The 16985-nt window shown below is 47.4% G+C and overlaps 1 protein-coding gene across 3 annotated transcripts in view; it reads left to right on the top strand.

Moving 5' to 3' along the window:
* The window catches only part of LOC147604545 (uncharacterized), a 47935-nt gene that overhangs the window by 906 nt on the left and 30044 nt on the right, over positions 1 to 16985 (top strand). The window contains exons 2-5 of one of the 3 annotated variants that reach the window (XM_086794957.1): positions 11998 to 12135; positions 15332 to 15507; positions 15634 to 15698; positions 15910 to 16023. In XM_086794957.1, coding sequence (XP_086651083.1) covers positions 12041 to 12135; positions 15332 to 15507; positions 15634 to 15698; positions 15910 to 16023 — 450 coding nt within the window. In that variant the 5' untranslated portion in view covers positions 11998 to 12040. Of the gene's footprint in view, positions 1 to 11499; positions 12136 to 15331; positions 15508 to 15633; positions 15699 to 15909; positions 16024 to 16985 lie in introns of those variants that run through there. The other 2 variants (XM_086794956.1, XM_086794960.1) reach the window with 2 other exon arrangements.

Below are 16985 nucleotides of genomic sequence, written 5' to 3'. Positions count from 1 at the left end.
ATTAACCATTGTTTCTTCCATCGTCAGGTTGTCTTCTTGCTGCACTTTCCTTGTAACATGCGGAAACTTCGGAGAAGATCGGTAACTTCAATGCTCAGAAATCAGCACTCTTTTCACGACGGAATTAATGCACAAACTGAATGAAGATGTGCAAGAGAGAGAGAGAGAGAGAGAGAGAGAGAGAGAGAGAGAGAGAGAGGACACAGTATTGGGTCCCAAATACCCTCTGCAGGGCCCCCACCATGGATGGTGTGTTTGCTTTATTAGAATGATGTGAATCTGAAAAGAAAATACAAAAAACCTTGACCTTTCTTGGCTGGGAATTCCTTGCCCTTGACCCGCAGTCCTTCACCCCTTTGCTTAGCACCTTCTTGGCTTGTCTAGCCCCTTTTGTTAGAAGTCATCTCCTGTCTATTTTTATACACCAGGGCCTTTGTTGTGGGTGTGCTCGCCCTTATGAGGTGTTTTATCATTTTTCCCCACTCTCCGTATTTTTCTCCTATTTTTCCTATTTTTTCTGTGGCATGGGAGGCAGTCTAGTAGTGGCAGGAGGATCCTGAGCCTGGCCGACTGCATCTGTGACATGGCCGACTGCACTGCATGAGAGGACCTGTAATGATTGTGGCGAGAAAGGCCACTATTGGAGGCAGTGTCCCAAGCGGAAGACCGAGAAGGGTGAAGATTCCTCAGCAGCAATCATAAAGACTCCGGCTTTTGTGCACTTGGAGGTGGTGGACACCGATGTTTCATTTTCTTCAGGCAGGGAGGAGATTGGAGGACTCTCCGCAACGGATACTCGGGAGTGGATTCTAGACAGTGGTGCTTCCAAGCACTTGACTCCTTCCCGTTCCGGTTTACAGGATCTCTGCAGGCTTTCTGGTCATATTCTTACTGGGGATACGTCCACTATCCCAGTTCACAGTGAGGGCAGGATGGAGATAGTTCCCGATGGCAGAGGGGGAAAGCATTCCTCCCAGGTGTTGTATGTTCCGGCACTTGGTTTTCATCTGTTGTCAGTGCATCAGGTTTGCAAGACTGGCGTACAGGTGGAGTTTGATGAGCATTTTGTTGCTCTCCGGGACAAAGCAACAAGCCAAGTGGTTTGGGAAGGTGGAGTGGAGAATGGAGTTTACAAGCTTTCAGCACTCTCTCTCCCAGGTCCTTAGGTTTGTGATGAGTGGCAGTCTGGTAATGGCTACTGAAGTGTGGATATGCTGCAGGTACAGGCTTTCCCGGGACCAGATGGCAGCAGTTGGCAAGAACTCTCCAGTATTGATGTTGGTAGTTCTTGTGTTCGTCCGTCAGAGGAAATTGAACAGGTAACTTATGCTCTGATGTCTCGTAGTATTCGGGACAAAGAACCTCCTGTAGATGAGGATGTTCTTTCCATGGGGACCTTTCGGAAAGCCAGGTAGGTGGCAGTTGATTACTTGTAGAAGGAGGTGCATACTCCAGGCTTTGTGGTTCCGGATTCAGAGGGGCTGGTTGACAGGTTTCACAAGGCCTTGCGTGGTCTTCATCAGGTTTCCAGGACTTGTTTTTGCACCGTAACAGGTGTTGATCCTTGTGAGCAGTGTGATGCCTCTTTGACTCAAAAGCAGAATGGTTCATTGATTTGGTTGATGGACACCAGATTGGACAGGAGCTTCCTGATGAGGTAGTTGAGCTCATGGTTGCGGATGACTCTTTGGGAGGCAGGATTGCGTTTCCTGTGGTTTCTGCGGCATGCGAAGGATCATGGACTCTTGTACACAGGAGGGGGATTGTTGGATGGAGTCCGACTCCACGGTTGGAGTGACTCAGTTTGGGGAGGAGATCCGGACACGAGGAGATCTACTTCAGGCCCAGGAGAAGTTTTACGGAGCAGTAAGAGACAGTCATCTTTTGCCTTGTCGAGGACAGAGGCAGATGGTTGTTTGTGATGCTGCTTGTGAGGTGGTGAGGATGCAGAGGTTGCATTGCAGGTTTGGGCTTCCACTGGAGGAATCCATAGTCAGCCAGAGGCACTTTGTTCGTGAACAGATCGTTGTTGATGACATCTTGCTAGAGTTCTGTTCGACGGAGGACAATACGGTGGATCTCTTCACGAAGTCGCTATCTTTGGATTTGCTCAGGTGGCACCCCAGCTCCCTGTGGTTGGTTTCACAGCCAGGAGCTGAGAGGGGGTGTTAGAAGTCATCTCCTGTCTATTTTTATACACTAGGGCCTTTGTTGTGGGTGTGCCCGCCCTTATGAGGTGTTTTATCATTTTTCCCCACTCCGTATTTTTCCCCTATTTTTCCTATTTTTTCTGTGGCATGGGAGGCAGTCTAGTAGTGGCAGGAGGACCCTGAGCCTGGCCGACTGCATCTGTGACATGGCCGACTGCATTGCATGAGTCGTGGGACTCTTCTGATGCTGGCCGACCCACTTTGATGCTGGCCGACTGTGATTATTCAGTCGTGGAGGATTCTTGTGTCCAGTCTTCTGCCCTACAGCAGGCCGACTGCTGATGGGGGGGCATATAAATAGGCCCCCAGTCCCCATACCATTTTGTATCGTACTCCGGGATCTTCTTGTGTATATAGAGCAGAGTAACACGCCTATATCTCTCTCTCTCTCTCTCTTGTGCTGTATTTTTCTGCATGCATTTTGCTCGTGTTCCCGGATCTGGTCATCATCTCCGCTGCGTATTCTGACACCTTCGGCCAGGTGAAGTCCAGGCGGCCAGCATTAAATGTCCCACGACTGAGTATTTCAGCATTTAATGCTGAAAAAATCACATAAATTCCAGCGCTTCTTTCCCTTGTTGGCTGGGCATTATGCGCATGCTTCTACATGGCTGGTGGACAATGCTTTTGCAAACAATCTGAGGGCTGGGCAGCCTGTATGGGCTGCCCCATACCTACCCTACAGCCATACAAAGGCTGCATCTCTTGAATGTCTGCCTCTAGACTGCCCCTAGGGCTGTCCTACAATCCCTCCATGGCTGGTGGGTTCAGCCAGGGCCTTCTTGGTCCTCATGGGGGTGGTTTCACACTATCCCCATGCCCACACAAAGACTCGAGGTAGCCCTATGGGCTGGCCCCTTGTTCTAAAAGCAAACCCTAACTAACTACTCAGTGATCTGGCATCTGGTACTATACCAGATACACAAAATCACTGACATCATTCCAGAGGGAGACTTACAGCGTGGACTGGCACTGTTTCATGTGCAGGACAGTGCACACCTGACCTTAGACTCCTGTGCAGGACAATGCACACCTGACCTCGGACAACTGAGATGGATCCCTGGCTGACTCGTCCCGGACTGGGCTCACATGGGACCAATTCACCATCCCAGGTTCTGCACCTTCTGTACAGATATGTCTACGTGGCATCCAAGTGCGGGATGCACGTGACATCCCCTTTTGCTTAACTTGACGGAAGCTGCATAGCCTCCAAATAATCCGTCAATAACGCCGGATAGTCTTCGAAAAACTCTTTGTCGAGCCATATTGCTTCATGGGTTTCTCGGTCCTAAAACTTCGTGAGGAACTGACGGCTCTCATATGCAACTGCATGTCCTTCTTGATTTAGGACAGCCCCTATACAATCGCCACAAGCATCACATTCCACTACGAATGACCTTTGCAAGTCGGGCACAATCAATACGGGTCCACATATGATAGCATGCTTGAGCTGCAAGAAGGCATCCTGTTCTTTTGGAGTCCATTTGAAAGTGGTTTTCTTCTTTGTGAGATCATGTAGAGGGGTGGCTATCATAGCAAAATGCCTTATGAAACGCCTATAATATGAACATAATCCCAGAAAACTACGTACTTGATGTACGTTTTGCAATTCTGGCCAATTCCGTATGGTTTCTATCTATGCAGGATCCATTGTTACTCCATCCTTGGATACAATGTGACCCAAATAATGTATCTCTGAAAGAAAGAACTCACTTTTCTTAGCATTAATGAAAAGTTTATGCTTCCACAACTCTTCGGACACTGTGACCAAATGAGTAACCACTCTTTAAATCAAGACGGCTGAAACAAGCCGAGCCATCAAGCTTATCCAAAATGTCATCAATACACGGGATTGGGAATATATTCTTGATGGTAAGCTTATTTAAAGCTCTATAGTCCACACACATGCGGAATGACCCGTCTTTCTTTTGAACAAGAAGCACGGGAGAGCAATAAGGTGAGGAACTTGGCTGAACCAAACCTTTCTCTAAAAGCTCATTTACCTGCTTCATGATCTCTTCTTGTTGTGCGGCACTCACACGGTAAAAGAAATCATCATAGTCACAAGGGACGGGGACGGTGACGGGGGACGGGACGGGGGACGGCCATAAGTAGGGAACGGGGACGGGGGAGGGAACGACACTCAAAAAATACTTTTTTTTAAAATTTTTCTACTCTACACTTATTCTACTTTGGAAGTACATCAAAATGAGCACAAATTTACACTAAAATGGTAAGCTTTTGAGTCATATTAATAATTAAGTAGATACAAAATGAGTCATGACTCAAGAGTCAGGAGTCAAGACTAAGCCTTAAGGAGACAGAATACATGGACGGACTCAAATGAGTCAATGACAAAAAAGTGCTAAAGACTAGAGGCTAGAGGCTAGAGCTAAGTAGTAAGGCCCATGAATCATGATTCATGAATGATCATCCACGTGAAGTGCTCGCCTCATGGTCATGGGTAGCTTGTGCCAAAGAAGCATCAAGCTCATCCTCAGTCTCATCCCCACTGGCATGCTGCTCCTGCACCTCATCCTCTTGTTGCTCTTCTTGTTGACTCATCTCCCACTCGGTGAAGGAATCTGCCTTCTTGGTCACGCTCTTGCAAAGCATTCGCAAGTTCGCGCTGACGAAGACAAGGTCATTGGCACGCTCTACCCTAGGTCGGTTCCTCTTCCTAGAGGCAATGTGGCTGTAGGTACTCCAAAGTTGCTCCAAGCAAGAGGAGCTGACGGCCTGGCTAAGTATGCGGATGGCAAGCTGCTGCTGCAGCTCCGGTCCATCTGAACCAAAGTCCTCCTACCATAGAGCAGCACCAACTTTGGAGCGGTCAACCTGTGCATCATGACAGCCATAGGAGCCATGAAATAACCTGTACATCGAAAGCTGGTCCCTGATCTTGCGCCTAACCGATGCATCAGGCACAAGACGATCCAAGATGATCCTCCATCCAGCGCTCACCTCCCGGTCGCTCTCTTGCTTGTTGCCTTGGAATTCTGGGTCCACCACATAAGCTGCTGCATGCAATGGAGAGTAGTAGGAATTCCACCTTCCTAGACACAAGGCATGGATCTCCTCGTATCTGTCTTCGTCAGGCACGAAGTCTTTCAACTTCTCTATCATGCGATCCATGGCCTCGTAGACCTTGCCTATGCATGGTTGCATAGCGTCTACAGTCCTCAATAGGTGGACTATGGGCCTCACCATAGCATTTGTGGTCTTCACACGCTCCCACCAAGAGGCGTCATCCGCCCGTAGCCTACACTCTTGGCCAGTGTTTGTATGGGACTCTTGCATGGCGACAAACTCATCGCTAAGGAAAAGCCCCCTCAAAGCACCGCTACAATCCTTCAACCGGCATTCATAACTGCCTTCCGTACCAGGCCTTAGACTTCATTGTGACATGGGTAAATACAAAGATGTGTTTTCCTCTGTATGATGCGAACATGTGAGTGTACCTTAACATATATGTCTAAAGTAGTTCAATGAATTCTAAGAGTTCATGGTACAGTATTTTCAAAATGATGTTACAGGCTGTTGTCTTTACGATGTTACAGGCGGAGCAAAGGACAACCGTCTTTACCTTATTCATGAGGGTTATGTGTGGAGGCATGTTCCTACCTCATGCACTCATATGATTCCAAGATCGTGCCTTTTTTTAAAAAGTAATGTATTGTATGGAGGTGAGAGAAAACAATGTGTTCAGAGGCTAGCCAGCAGGGTTGAAACTTGCCTTGAGACTTGAACCCCTTACCACTTGGGCTAGTCACATGACTTAGAACAAGCTCATGCCATTTTTAATGACCATGTGGGGTGACGAACTACTAATTTGGGTAGGTAGGAGAGTGGCAAGTGTTCATAAAAGGGGCTTAATGAGGTTTCACTTAAGCCTCCAAGCACTTTTTTGTCAGGTATTGCATTAATGATTAATCCTTCCTTTTCAGCATGTAGTACATTTCACATGCTTGTGTTACTTTCTCCTTGGAGAGTTCAGAAGCTGGTCACATACAAAAACCTGATGCTATGTGCAACATGCCACTAGCAAGTAAGGGGAACCTTGGGATGCAGCATAAGAGACTTTTAAAGAGAAGCTTACAAGGACACGCTGGTAAGGCGGCCAGACAAACTACATATCAGAATTTTTTGGATGCAACAATTGAATTTATTACTCGAAGAAGAGTTCTAATGACCGCTCTAGTTATCAGAAGCCATGCATTATGGAGGATGCTAGTAGAAAAAATTCCGCAGCCACACAACCTCGCAAGCAGCACCACAAGCAGACCGGTACTCTGCCTCCTTAGACGATAAGGCAATAGCTGGTTGCCTCTTGCTGCTCCATGAAACAACTCGTGAGCCGAGGGTAAAATTGGATCTCCTCGTGTCTAGATCTCCTCCCCAATCTGAGTCACTCCAACCTTGGAGTCAAACTCGGTCCTTCGTTTCACCTCCAGTGTCGTAGAAGAGTCCAAGATCCTTTGTACCCTGTAGATACCGCAAGATCCGCAATCCTGCGTCCCAATGAGACTTCAAAGGTGTCTGCATGAACGAGCTCAACAGCCCAACAGGAAAGCTCAAGTCCAATCTGGTATTCAGCAACCAGATCAATGAACCAACCAGCTTCCGGTACAGAGAGGCATCGACTAGCTCACAAGGATCATTCACTGTAAGCTTTGTGTTCGGCTCCATCGGTGACATGATAGGCTTGAGGTCTCCATCCCAAAGGCCTCAAGCAACTCATGGACATACCATTGCTGAGAGACAAAGAACCCCCTCTGGGTCTGCCAGATCTCCAATCCCAAGAAGAAGTGGGCTAAGCCTAAATCGGTCATCTCAAACTCCTTTGACAAGGCAACCTTCGTCGCTGCAATGTGCTCCACATGACCGCCAGTGAGAATGAGGTCATCCACATAAAAGATGATCAACGTGGCCAAGATATGCCGCTGATCTCTGAAATCCAGTTCGTAGAAAGAAGGAATCAATCTTCTGATTCCAAGCCCTGGGAGCATGCTTAAGACCATACAAGGCCTTCCAAAACCTGTAAACCATCCCCTTTGATCCTGGAACCTCAAAGCATGGAGGCTACTCAACATACACCTCCTCTTGCAGGTCACCATTAAGGAACGCGGATTTCACATCCATCTGATATACGGGCCATTGCTGAGAAGAAGCAAGGGCAAGAACAGTCCGAATTGCACCGTGGTGGAAGGAGGACCTCTGAAGCTGGCCGACTGCATCTGGACATGCTGTTGCTGGCTGTGTGTGTTGCTTTAGGTCCACGACCCCCCCAGATGAGCTGGCCGACACCCTACTACTGGCCGACTGGTCCTCATGGCTGGTCATGGAGGTTCAGGCTTTGTCGGCTGCCCTACAGCAGGCCGACTGGTCCTCATGGCTGGTCGTGGGTTGCCCTACAGTAGGCCAACTACTGTAGGGGGCCATATAAAATGGCCTCCAGTCCCTTGCCACATGTTGTATCATTCCGGGATCTTCCTTGTGTATATAGAGCAGAGTTACACGCCTCTCTCTCTCTCTCTCTTCAATGCCCACACACAGAGCAGACAGTGTGAGGTGTATGACTATGATGACATGGAGATCCTCCACCCTGTGGATCCAGAGGAGATAGGGGCTAGTCGGGCATCAGAGGACACTGGACCAGACAGAGCACATTATGGGGACCACTTACTAGAGTTGGGAGCCAGGCATCGTCTCGTTATTTATAACGGGATGCTACAGTGGCCGGGATCAGGAGGACTGACATGCTTCCCACATGGGGGTCATACACGGACCAGAGGCACGGTGGTAGACTACATTATGGGGTCTTTGGAGGCATCACAGCTTGTCACCTCATTCTCCATTCCACCTCGTCCTATTGGGGCAGATCATACATACTTGGCATTTTCACTAGCCGGATCACCAGTATCACCAGCCCCCCACATACCGACGCCACACACTACCATCTACTTCACACATGACATGGCAGACATATACACTGGCAGAGTAGAGGATGGGCTCCTACTCATGGATCCCCTGGCATCTATGGATACCATTACAGCCCAGCTCGCATCACTCCTACACACGGCTGCATTACAGAGCTTCCCACATCGTGTACACTCAGGAGAGCCTGCGAGACCTGGGACTATGCCCCAGAACAGATGGTATGATGACGAGTGCAGAGCCCTATACTCACGACTCCGCATACAGAGAGCCTTGGGAGCCATCACAGAGCAGGAGTCGAGGAGAGAGATGAGGAGACTTACTCGCCGCAAAAGGCGGGCCTTCGCAGAGATACAGGAGCTAGAGATCTTTCATTTCTTCATGAGTAGAGATAGCCCTGTCTCATGGCGGCACTTCAGAGAGCCCCGGACCCCGACACCTATTGCAGACCCACAGACATGGCACACATATGCAGAGGGTCTATACCATGCCCCACAGCAGCCACCTATACCTCAGCCACAGGAGCCTCGACCTACCACAGCTAGCTTCTTTACCCACTCGATGGTACAGGAAGCTATCCGCCGCCTACAGCATGGACGGGCCGCCGACCATATGGGCCTGCAGGGTGAGCATCTCATATATGCAGTAGATTCTTTAGCTCCTTTTCTTGCACACGTGTTTAACAGGGCACTAGCAGAGGGTTTGCCTGCGGAGTGGACGATGCACACCATTGTGCCGATTCACAAAACAGGGGATATGCTGGATCCGAGCAACTACAGGACGGTTATGGTTGGCCACGTGCTGGCCAAACTCTATGGTGCAGTGCTGGAGCAGGAGCTTAGCTTATATGCTGAGCGAGCAGGTTTACGCTCATCAGGGCAGGCAGGCTTCAGGAGAGCTTTCTCTACCACTGACCATGTATTCACTTTGAGATGTATGATTGATCAGGCCAGAGTGAGGAAGAGAAAGCTCTATTGCTGCTTTGTGGATTTCCGCAAGGCATTTGACACAGTACCACGAGAGAGGCTCTTTCAGCGCCTGCAGTCTCTTGGCATACCAGCAGATATGACATGGGGCATCTATGCATTATATGAGCAGGTTTTTGGGCGAGTCAGATGTCCAGGAGGTATGTCCGAGACTATTGCTAGCACCATTGGTGTGAAGCAAGGATGCCCACTTTCCCCCACGCTATTTGGGTTATACATTGATGAGGTGGCTGACTTCATTACACGGGGAGGCGGAGATGGAGTTGATTTAGCAGGTACCTCAGTACATATTATGCTCTATGCTGATGATATTGTATTAGTGTCTGAGTCCCCAGGTGGTCTACAGCAGCATCTACATGCACTCCATGATTTCTGCACACAGAGGGGTCTTACTGTGAACCTTGGGAAAACCAAGGTTATGGTCTTTCATACATCGAGACAGGGCAGGAGTCAGCTGACATTCACCCTCGCAGGATGCCAGGTGGAGGTGGTGACATCATACGAGTACCTAGGGGTTACCTTCTCTGCAGCAGCCACACGCTTTACCATGGGTTCAGCAGCCAGAGCTAGATTGACACGGGGATATGCAGCATTGGCTATGCTAGAGAGACAGTGCCACCAGGCGCATTTTCAGGAGCCCCGGACGAAGGGGTGGCTATTTGACACATTAGTCACACCGGCATTGATGTATGGAGCAGCAGTATGGGCGCCAGGCCTTGCTACCCATTGGTGGACACAGATAGAGAGACCACAGGCCCTCATGATGGCACGCATGATACGCAGCAAACCGTCAGTACCTCATGACATTATCCGAGCAGAGTTTGCTGCGCCTTCTATGATGGTAGAGGCCATATTTCAGACTATATGCCTGCTAGACAGATTCAGAGAGATGCCACAGGACAGATTATCATACAGAGCTTTTCAGGCATCTAGACAGTTGGCTGAGGCAGGAGACAGAGGATCATGGTATGCACAGGTCACACATTGGTTCTCACAGCATGGCCTAGACATGGATCATCTACCACCATTCCAGTATGACAGGGATGCACCACATATCCGTCTCTCTCATAGTGAGAGGAACAGAGTATTGAGACAGGATCTATGGCAGCTCTATACACGAGAGACATGGATATCGCCTACACAGCCTCTTCCACCGAAGATGCTATACTACAGAGATCACTTCATGAGTATCACTGATGATGGATTTATAGAGAGGCCTAGATACATGGAGGGCTTTTTACCACACGGCTCCCGAGTGGCTATTGGTCAGCTCAGAGTTTCATCACACCGATTGGAGATTGAGACTGGCAGAGCAGCACGGATCCCCCGAGAGGAGAGGGTATGCAGATTGTGCAGAGAGGAGGTGGAGAGTGAGGAGCATTATGTATGCAGATGCAGAGCATATACAGCCATCAGAGAGAGATATCCCAGTTTATTCAGAGAGCCACATTCCCTACGCCAGATCTTTGAGGCAGCAGACCAGCGCATACTGGGGAGATACATTCTAGACATACAGCGCCACAGAGAGACATTATCACAGGCTCAGACAGCTCCTGAGGGGGGGCGACAGACACAGATTACTACATTTTTTCAGAGATCCATACCCCTCCCAGCCTCTACACGGCAGGGAATTACTCTCCAGAGAGCAGAGACACTTAGAGCCCGCAGGAGACAGAGGACACCTGGCTTTCGGACACCACGCCTATACCAGAGAGAGATGACAGAGATCAGAGCTCAGTTTCACAAAGAGGGTGCGGAGCGACTGGCTCGCTTCAGAGCACACCCAGGCATGTTCTTCAGGGAGCTGTGGACACCCCCTTCACTGATGTATACCATTTTATACCCCCAGTATGGTACAGGATGGAGCTAGCTAGGTTGCATATCATGATTGTATACTCCATGCATATAGCTTTGCATTCTCCTAGTAATAGAGCTCCATCCCCTGCACACCCAGATTCAGCCTTTTTATTCAGTACTTTTTCATTTTGTTGGGATGACAGAGGATACCCCATACATGTACTCCGATTTGTCTCATAGGCCGAGTTCGGTCTTTTGGAAGACGTTAATAAAATCTTTCTTTCTTTCTTTCTTTCTTTCTCTCTCTCTCTCGTGCTGTTATTTTCTGCATTGCGTTTTGCTCTCGTGTTCCCAGATCTGGTCATGGGCTTTTCTATTTGCCACCCATGAAGAATACTATTGAGTATGCAGCACTTGTCAAATGGCAAAGTTTGATAGACATAAAACTCCAGGACAGCCCATGCCTCCTTCAATTTTAAAAGAGGCATGCCGCATGGCAACATATATTATGGACTTTGTTGCAGGAATTTCCAAGTCTCTAAAAGGGCCTGACATGATATGGACAATTGTGGATAGGTTTTGCAATCAAGCTATTTTATTGCATGCATGAAGGTACTGGAAATTGTTTAGTTATTCATCGAGCATATTTTTCCTTCACAAGCTTCCTTGTTTTTCTATTTCTCAAAGTGTAGATAAGGGAAGTCATAAGGGTTAAATCTTTACGAAACTTGTAGAATTAAAAATTAAGGGTGCAACGTCTGTTTTGAGGTTTTGTTGTAAGAGTTTTTAGGCTTCTAAGTTTTTTGGTAGCTATGCTGTGGATTTGATTCACTATGGCCATAAGAGAGAGCTTGGCGGTTGAGCTACGCCTGGTCAAAACTTGAGGAGAAATTTTGATTTTGAAATTATTGGGAAGTTCGTTGTTTAATTAGTAAATGCAATAGATATGCACTGATGCCTCCTACACTGTATGTTTTGAACTGATTTATCATCATACCAATCAAAGGTATGTTTGTTTTGCTCTTGTTTTTTGATATTGAGCCCACAATTTTTTACCTGCTTGGCAGAACTTCTGCCATTTGTGATTCCGCGCAGGGCCCCGACATCAGTATGTTGGCTGGTACAACCACTTTCAAACCCAAGGCATGCCAGTGGAAGCACCTCTGTTCGACTTCTCAAGCAATGCTTGATCCTCCCAAACCTAGGTGAACAATTTGTTACTCAAGCTCCTATTCTTTTGTTAATCTTTAATACAGTTTATTTTATGAACTTTATATACAGTATATGTTTTGTCAAGTTGCTAATAAGAGCATAAGTGCTACACAATTATATACCTATAATTCACGAGCTCTTGGCAAGCTTTCACTGAAAGAAGTGTAGTCAAAGATTTATGTTTTTATAGTCATGGAACCAATACAAGATACATAGGACGTGGTAGGGAATTTTCTTCAGCCAGTTGTTCCAGATGAGGAGGGAGCTGAGCCCATTCTGTGCCTGTGAATAGCTGGATGAAGGCTGTTCCCAATTGTCATGGACAGGAAGGAGCCTAAGAAGTGAGCAGGCTTTCAAATGTTCATTGGTTCATGTCTGGCCTTGAAAATTCCAAACTCATGATTGGTTTTCATCTCACAAAAGCACACCTTTTCAATTGCAGAACAGGTTTAGATTGACACTTGAAATATGAGCTAAGCCTGGATTGCTTGGTGTCTGGGCATGACTAGCATGTGATAATCCTTATTTGTCAGTCAGAAAAGATGACGAAGGAGGTATTGAAGCAAAGGACACCTGTATCAGAATGTTCGTATTGGCTCATTCAAGAAAGTGTTGAAAAAACATGTTGGAGGTTGTAAACTCATAACTGATGACGAAATGACTGGTTTGAATGGGCATTATAGATCCAGTTGATCAGAGTAGAGCCTTATTGAGGAAGCTTATTGTTCAGGGGCTGCTTCCAGGCGCTGAGCCTTGGAAGGAGCTTCTTTTTCAGCGACTGTAGGCTAGGGCTCCTCCAGCAGGGGGCACTTGGGCACCAGAGATACGATGGATCTTCATAGAGATGAGGAGGACAGGCCTCAGTAGAGGATGGGAGGACAGATTTGCCTTGAGCATCCTATGAGCTGCTGAGACCGGGGCTTTCTCAGAGACCTCCTACTTGTGATGAGGAGCGGGCCAGACAGCCGCTCATATGGAGCCCCACGGTACGCACTGAGCAGGGTCATATGCTGGGTTCTCGGCCTCGTCTAGCCTGGGGACCATTGGCGGCAGGCATAGCACGCAGTTTTGGAGACTGGCAGGCCTTCTGCAGTCTCCCAGAGGAGGTCCAGGCGGAGAGGCTGAGTCACTTCAGAGGGGGGCTGATTATGAGAGATGACATTTAGGAGGCACTCACTGAGGAGTGGTTCACGCCTTTCGAGCTAGCGGGCCCACGGTGGATGGGAGCCTTTACACAGATGGAGATCCTGATTGCTGTCAGAGCTTGCACTGAGGATGGTAGATGCCTCTACTATGAGATCCAGGATGAGGGCAGACTTCAGAGAGTGGAGGCGGAGTCGCCTTTGGTTGCAGAGTGCATCTTTCAGAGGATACGGGTAGTGGCCGTCGCTTCCCGGAAGTGGCATATTGATCCAGACCCTGCAGATGTGGACTCTGATTGGCACATTTGGGCATATGCTGCGCGCCCCTTGGCCCGGCTCTAGTGGGACCCTGGCGAGTACGAGTGGCATGATCCTTATGCGTCCCTCGAGGCCATAGAGATTACCTTTTTCCAGTACACTGTTCGGTTGGGGAGGCATATTTTGACTGCGAGGAGGATGGTCTCTCCAGCCGCAGCGGAGCATTGGCGGCTACAGGGACTCTCACAGGAGTTCCTGGAGGATTTTTGGGCCAGGCTCTGGGCTAGTCGACAGGCACGCAGGATCTCGACTTTTCAGTGGGGCTGGTTGCCCACAGGGGCTCTGCAGTTGGCACCTGGCTTGTCTACAGTGGTCTTCCGGCGGCCTGTGTCCGATGCGGCCACCCTTTGGAGACACAGAGACACTGCCTATGGGACTGTCCACAGGCGCAACAGATTTGGCTGAGGATGCTGCGCATTTTGGTCCTCCTCTCTCCAGAGGGTATGTATACGTGGGGTGCCGCTGCTTGGTCGACATCGTCAGGGCCTGCTTTGGGATACGAGACGGAGCAGGACAGCCAGGCCATCAGATTCATTAGGGGCCAGCCTTGCCTTGTTCCTCCACCGGATTTCTCGTCCGCCGTCTAGACACAGGAGAGGGATTTACGATGGGAGCTCCTCAGCAGCCTCACCATTTGCGTCTAGGAAATATGAATAAAATCTTGTATAAAAGGAATAAGATGGCCTTATCTAGACTTTCACATACTAAGTCTCTATATACTTGAGACTACATCAAGGAATAACTCCTTCTGAGTACATCATTAGAAAAGAAATTGAATTATTGGCGCCTTTCTAATGATAACTACCCAAAACACAATAAAGTTAGGGTAGAAAAATAACTCACCTATATATATAAGCAACTAGGTATCTGAGTTGGAATATGTACAAGAGTACAAAAAATATACTCCAAAATTACGTGCAAAAAACGAAGGCAAATGCTACCTTCAAAGCACATGTAATTATTCAAAAGATCAAAAGATCCTTATAAAACCATGGATAAAAGCATAGAAGCTCCTCGAATCCATAAAGACCATAGTTGATCATAAAAATCAATGCATACCATCTAATGGACATTATTCATGCCAAAAGAAGCATTAAAATTGGTGGCCAACTCAAAAATCCGGAGTATATGAACATTGTGTCGTTCAAGCAAAACTCCAAAGTAAGCAAGTGAAACACATGTGTGTAGCACTCAATAAAAAACCCCTAGACACAAGTATCACCTGGAGAGCCCGGTGTTTCAGGGCCTTTGAGGGGAGACTGGAGCCACCAGCAGAGATTGTTCGGGGGATTTGGCAGGAGCTGATCCACACCCTGCGCGGATAGTATGACCGCATCTGGGGCGACTCGGATGCGGCGATCTTGTGACGCCAGGCCTTCCACACCACTTGGCGCAGTGGCCCCCTATATACACTACACGCGGGAACCCCCCACTAGCATTACAGGCCCCACCTGTTTGGCTTTTCCCCCCTCCTATTGTATGATATAGCTCTCAGTTATTTGTACTGATCTTTGTACCTTTTTGCACCTAGGGAGAGTCTCCCTAGCTACCTTGATTGGATCTCTGCTCTGCCTTCTTATGAGCAGGAGAGTTTTTGTAGCCTAGTGGGCGTTTTTAAAAAAAAACTAATGAAAGGATCTTTTCTCGAAAAAAAAAAAGGCTGGTTTGAAATTATAAACTCGTTTATTGATGATAAAGTGCCTGGTTTTTGATTTTCTGTAAACTACAGGGAAGTGCATCTGTGGTGCCTTTTCCCCAATGAAGTACATCAATCAAGCTTGTTGCGTTTGTATGAAAGCACTCTACCCAATGAAGAAAGAACCCATGTGTTTCAGGCAAAGAGCAAGAAGGTGCAGCAGGAGTACCTCTTAACACGTATCTTAGCACGCACTCTACTTGCTAGATGTATGGGCCTTACAAGCAAGCAATTTGTCACATTTACTTGCTGGATGTAATGGGTTTCTTGTCACTGCTTTAAGTACCCGTTCACTTTCCTTTTGAAGACACTAGATGAATGCCTTTTTTTTGCAGATACAGGGAATCTAGTAAACCCTAGCACTCTGAAGTTTGAGAGGAGCAGTTTTGGAAAACCACAGGCAAGATTTCTTTATGCCTTCGTTGGTCTTTCATGCATGTTTCTCACATCGCTTTATCATTTTCTCTTTGTAAATGTTTTTAAGAGTGGCTTCTCTTTGACGGAACATTTTTGTTTAAACACATTTTTAGGATTCATTATGATCTACCTGAACTAACTGTTTCACATGCCATTGTCAATAATCTATTGATATTCTGATGTCAACACACCAGATTGTATGGCCTTCACATACTGCAAGTGGACAGTTATGGCATCCACCAAAATTAAGCTTCAATATTTCTCACACACGATCTCTGATTGCTTGTGTAATCACAGGTGGCTTTCAGGTAGGTCTAGAAGACTTAATGCTTCTCTTTTTACAAGTTAGAACTTGTCTGCAGAAGTTCACATTTTCCAGTTAACTGTCTTGATCTGGTATGCTCATAAGTAATGTAGAAAAGTTTCCAGTTCTGGGATATTCTTATGGATATTGTGAAAGCTTTAAGAGAGTACATGCCATCAACTATGTCGTATTGACCTTTAATTTGTACTCAATGCATGTAATGTTTAAGGCATTGTATTGTAGGGTTCTCAAGATTCCCAAGTATTGACCTTTAATTTAAGGTTTGCTCACGATCAACTATGTTGTATTGATCATTAATTTGTGGTTTTCTCAATGCATGTTTAAAGCATTGTATTGTAGGGTTCTCAAGAGTCCCAAGTGATAGAATGTGCAGCGGAAGAAGGGAAAGTGGAAACACAGGAGAGAGAGAGTGAGAGGAAACACAGGTGAGAATCTGCTCTCAATATCATCATCCAAAGGAATACATGTCCTGAGCAAGAGGGGAGAACCTCGTAAGTGAGGGAGTGCAGCTAGACAAGCAATGCTAAGCAATGAAATATGAGGGAGGCATGCGGGCTATATATACCTCTACATGAAGGCAGCCGTTTGGAGCTAAAATACCTACATGACTGAGAAAATACCCAGGACTCCATAAAATGGGAAAAATATGGGAGAATATATGTGAGGGGTGACCAGCCCCTCAGACTAACATGGTCAACCCTAGAGGCTAAAATAGGAAGCCAGCAAGTAGGGGATGATGTCTAACACCCCCTCTCAGCATCGGATGCTGAGCAAACTCCAAGAAGCCAGAGACGCCGTCCTCGATCAAAGATGAAAGACTGCAGAAACAGGTACCAGGAAAGCTCCACAAGCACTCTCCTCAACAACTCAGCTACAAAAGTAAAAGAACAAGCTGCCGGGTACACCATTCCTCTGGAAGAAAACAACCATGTAGGCTGTGACGTG

This window comes from Cibotium barometz, chromosome 61 (assembly GCF_041138505.1).
Source record: "Cibotium barometz isolate CiBa-2024 chromosome 61, ASM4113850v1, whole genome shotgun sequence".
NCBI lineage: Eukaryota > Viridiplantae > Streptophyta > Polypodiopsida > Cyatheales > Cibotiaceae > Cibotium > Cibotium barometz.
This window is presented reverse-complemented; position numbering and strand designations above follow the sequence as displayed.